Below are 4578 nucleotides of genomic sequence, written 5' to 3'. Positions count from 1 at the left end.
GGATGCTGGTTTGGCGTTTTAGCATCCGGACCGAAGCCGTGAAAAGAAAGACGGCTTGCCACCCAGACAGGAGGGAGATTTTTGGCCCCCGAGAGCTGGTGGCCCTGTGAGGCGACGGGGCTGACGGGCAAGCCCGAGCCGGTGTGGGTGCAGCACCCCGGGGGCGCGCACCCACCGTGGGACCTGGCTCTCCGGAGCGCAGTCAGGACGCTCCCCCGCAGCACCAGAGCCAGACCGCGCGTCTTCCCCCCGCAGGGAGTCAGCCCTGCGGGAGGCTGCCTGATCAGCCTCACGTGTGACTACCGCGTCCTGGCGGACAACCCCAAGTACACCATGGGGCTGAACGAGACTCTGCTGGGCATCGTCGCCCCCTCCTGGTAAGGCCGGGGGCTGGGCCCGCACTCCGCTCGGCCCTGGGCGAGCCCGTCTGCCTGGGAGCCTCCAGCAAGCGAATTGTGTTCCAGGTTTAAAGACACCCTGGTGAACACCGTCGGCCACCGCGTGGCAGAGCGCGCCCTGCAGCTGGGGCTGCTCTTCGCGCCCGCGGAGGCCCTGCGGGTGGGCATGGTAGACCAGGTGGTGCCCGAGGACCAAGTGCACAGCGCGGCACTGTCGGCGATGGCCCAGTGGCTGGCCGTTCCAGGTGAGGGGCACAGGGAGGGGCTGCAGGTGTGCGCACCGACGGGCGAGCCTCCCCCCGCCACGGCCGGGTGCTCTGGTGAGACCAGAGCCTTCGCGCCAAGGTGCTCTGTGCGGGTCGCGGACGTGCCATTTATAAGAGCGGACTTAGTGTCCTGAGGTCACTATAACAGATTACCCCGAGGTGGGGGGAGGTGCTTAAAACAACAAAATGTGTTCTCGAAGTCAGCAGACCAAGAGACCAAAATCAGTGTTTGGGCAGGGCGGTGCTCTCTCCAGAGGCCCTAGGGGAGGCTCCTTCCTGCCACTGGGGGCTCCAGACATTCCTTGGCTTGTAGATGCGTCGCGCCCGGCTCCCCTTTCCCCTTTCCCCTTCACGTGGCCTCCGATTGCACACCCCCCTTCCTTTCCCCTGTTAGGACGATTGTGGCATTTAGGGCCCACCCTAAACCCACGATGACCTCATTCCATCTACCTCCACAGAAACCCCTTTCCAAATAAGGCCGCACGCACAGATTCTAGAGCTGCGCTGTGGACTTGTATGGATCTTTTGGGGGGTCCACTGTTCAACCCACTGCACAAGTAGAAACAGCCTGCGTGTCCGTTTATAGAAATAGGGCTGGTGACGTCAGCTGTGACGCCCGGAGGTCAGCGGACCGTGTCTAAAGGGCCAGGTGGACCTTCAGCCTGGTGGGTCAGTGTCTGCCACACTGTGGCGTTGGAGCACGGAGGCTGCCAGAGCCCCCCCCCCCCCCGTCCGTGTTCGGTAGAACGGGCGCCCCTGATACCTAAATTTCATATGATCTTCACGTGTCCCAAAAATGTCTTTTTTTCAGTTCTTTTTTTCCAATTATATAAAAATATAAAAACCGGGGCACCTTGGTGGCTCAGTAGGTTAAGCGTCCGACTCTTGATCTCAGCTCGGGGTCTCAAGCTCGGGGTCGCGCGTTCAAGCCCCACGTTGGGCTCTGCCATGGGTGTGAAGCCTACTTTAAAAAAAAAAAAAGGAGAAACAATTCTTAGCTCACGGGCCACGGGGGCCAGGTTTGCTGACCCCTGACACAGACACACGGCTACATGCTGTGTCGCTGTTATTTACATCGTAAGAGAACCTGTAGCGGAGGGAAACCATCCCCCATAGTATAGTTGAGTGAGAATAACAGGGTAAAAGGCAAGGCACCCTGGATGTTTTTAAAGGAAATGGGTAGGCAGTGGGGAACAGGTGATTTTCATTTTTTTCTTTGCTTAGTCGTATTTTCTCAGTGTCCCGGCAGAGCTTCTGTTGGAAGTCTCTCGGAAAGGTCGGGAACGATACGACCGTCTTGGGGTGGGTTCTCACACACGGACCCCTTTCTGTAGACCATGCTCGACAGCTGACCAAGAATCTGATGCGCAAGGCCACAGCCGACCGCCTGGTCAAACAGCGCGACGCGGACGTCCAGTACTTCCTCCAGTTCGTCTCCAGGGACTCCATCCAAAAGTCCCTGCGCGTGTACTTAGACAAGCTCAGACAGAAGAAAGGCTAGGGTCCGGGCCGCGCACGTGGGGCTTGCCCCACATGTGCCCTTCTGGGGGCCCTCTGCTTCCAAGGGGTTTTAAGCAAGGTATTTTCCGATTTCAAGGTACTTTCAGCTCTTGGTCTCGCTGGTCTTAGAAGCTCTGTTCCCGGTAGCCGGTGTCCCAAGGCCACTGCCCCCCAAGAGCGCCTTTTCCGCCTGGCAAGTGGGCAGGGTGGGATCGGGGGGCGGCATCTCTGTTGGGGAATCGTGAACTGGCAGGAGGGGCAGTGCAGGATTCAGCGACATCGCTGCTGAATGTCCCCTTTCCCCGAGCACAAGTGTGAATAAAGTCCTCACGTTGTCCCGTCACTGGCTGCCCGGCCGCCTGACTGCTAGGGGCACGTGACCAGCCCGGTGTGGGCCGGTGAGCCGCACGGGACCCCCAGAGGAAAGCACTCTGGCCACCCCATCTGCCTGTTTAGATGGAGGGGGCACAAAGGTTCAGAGACAGGGTGCTTGCGAAGCAGGGAGGGGTGAGCCCGTCTGTGCCACAAGAGCCCCGGCCTTACTTTAGGAAGGTGACCTGAGAAAAAGTCACGTGGGCTCTTGAAGCAAACGTGTGTCCTCCACACAGTTCAGGCCAGTTCCCAAAGTTGCCAAACGTGAGATGTTTCCCAAACCAGCAACCTCACTGGGCCCCTGTCAGTCACACCCTGTCCCCCATTCATGCTCGTTCCCGATCCTCAGGTGATGGGCTTCCCCGGGACACAGGCCACAGTTCTCCCCAAGTCCTTGTCCAGCCCAGGGCTCCTGAGAAGGAACCCGCCCCGCCTGGGCGAGGCGTCCAGCCTGCTCGCCCCTGAGGGAGAGAGAGGGCGGCAGGGACTGTGAGGTTGGCCCTGTCTGTCAGCACTGCCCGCGCGCGCGTGTGTGTGTGTGTGTGTGTGTGTGTGTGTGTGCGTGTGTGTGTGTGCGTGTGCCCAGCTGCGCTCAGCACGAGTCCTCGGATGCATTTACGGTTGGCACGGAGGGAAAGCAAGCACACTCGGGGAGCTGCATTCTAGAGCCTGGTCTGGAGGGCGTCAGTTCCCAGCAGGGTGTGACACGGGTGGGCTGGGCCATCCCTGTTCCCCCAGGGGGCTGGGACCTGGGACCCACTGGGCTGCAGCACCAAAGTCTGGGCCTCACAGGGGTGGAGTCCTAAGAAAGGACACGGAGGCCTTGAAGCCGACCAGTGTGTGGTCCTGGCTAAGCGCTTGCTCCCGTTTATTGAGCACAGCCACGCACCCGGCGCCCTGTAGGTGCTCCTCACAAGGAGGAGGTAGATGTCGCAGCCCATTTTACAGATGGGGAGACAGGCTGAGTGGGCCTGTGATGTGTCCACAGCCATCTGGCCAGCCAGCCCTGCCCCACGGCTTGCTGGGGCTTGGCCAGCCATCCGGAAGGAGATCTGTGGAGGCCAGAGTCCTCCTCGGGTCGAGTCTGGAGGCAGCGTGCCCTGACCAGGCCTTGAAGGTTTTCAGTGGGACTTCAGGGTCACCTCCACAGGAAAATGGTCACTGATGGCAAGGGCCTGGAGGGAGAGGAGGTGGGGCCTGCTGGGCAACCTCTCCTCCCTTGCAAGCTCCACCCCCTCCACCTCCCACACCCCCGCCCCCCGCCCCCCGCCCCGGGGGGGGGGGGGCGGCGGGCATCTACAGACCACTGTGCTGCCTGCAGGTGGCGTGGGGCACGGACTGGGGACCCCACTCCAGAAGAGGCCAAGGGCATCTCCTCCCGCCATCCCACACTTGTTCCTTTCGGCTTGAACTGAGCCCCTAAGGGCGCTTCCGAGACACTAGTGCGGGGAGGGGCGCCCCCGGCCTTGGGCAGCAAGACACTGGCCACCCCCACGCCCGTCAGTTCCCCACGCCCACCTGAGTCTGGTCCAGGCCGAACTCCTCCTGGAAGTCGTGCACAGCGGCCGACTGGGGCTTCAGGCTCCTGCGCAGGCGGGCGCCGCACACCACGATGCGGTCGTAGGCGCAGTCTGAGTTGCCCACCGTGGTGTCCGCGCTGTCCGGGATGAGCCACTTGAAGACCTCGCTACTGCGCAGGCGGATTGCCGGCCAGTCCTGCGCCCTCACGTAGCTGCAGTCCGCATTGAAGTCGCCCAAGAACAGCAAGTCCTGCGGGGCCGCGAAGCCGGGGCTGAGCCCGCGAGAGGGACGCGCCCCCCACCCCCACCCCGGACGCGCCCACTTGGGGCGGGAGCGGGACTTACGTCGGTGCCCCATTTGTCGATCACGTCCAGGTACACGTCGTAGAGAGCGTCGATCTCCGCCACGGCCTGGTGCGGCGCCGCGTGCAGCGGGATCAGCACGAGCTCCCCGGCAGCTGCGGAAGGCGCGTGTCAGAAGCGGGGGGGGGGGGGGGGGGGGGGGGGGGGGGGGGGGGGGGG

General features: G+C 62.4%; 2 protein-coding genes across 2 annotated transcripts in view; one reads left to right on the top strand and one right to left on the bottom strand.

Moving 5' to 3' along the window:
- Positions 1-45: 45 nt before the first annotated feature.
- Positions 46-2507, top strand: ECI1 (enoyl-CoA delta isomerase 1; the record flags this gene model as incomplete). Its single annotated transcript, XM_049637310.1, has 3 exons — positions 46-377; positions 465-643; positions 1999-2507. Coding segments are annotated over 3 exons (678 nt in total), but the record flags the coding sequence as incomplete, so codon positions are not given.
- Positions 2508-2604: 97 nt separating this feature from the next.
- DNASE1L2 (deoxyribonuclease 1 like 2) overlaps positions 2605-4578 on the bottom strand; it is a 2994-nt gene continuing 1020 nt past the window's right edge. Inside the window, exons 5-7 of the mRNA XM_049637309.1 lie at positions 4402-4514; positions 4055-4306; positions 2605-3711 (exon numbers count right to left, since the gene is read on the bottom strand). Of these exons, the coding sequence (XP_049493266.1) occupies positions 3658-3711; positions 4055-4306; positions 4402-4514 (419 nt within the window). The 3' untranslated portion in view covers positions 2605-3657. The remainder of the gene's footprint in view (positions 3712-4054; positions 4307-4401; positions 4515-4578) is intronic.

Source organism: Panthera uncia, chromosome E1, assembly GCF_023721935.1.
Source record: "Panthera uncia isolate 11264 chromosome E1, Puncia_PCG_1.0, whole genome shotgun sequence".
NCBI classification, from domain to species: domain Eukaryota; kingdom Metazoa; phylum Chordata; class Mammalia; order Carnivora; family Felidae; genus Panthera; species Panthera uncia.
Note: the sequence above shows the minus strand (reverse complement) of the source record. Positions and strands in the feature narration are given on the sequence as shown.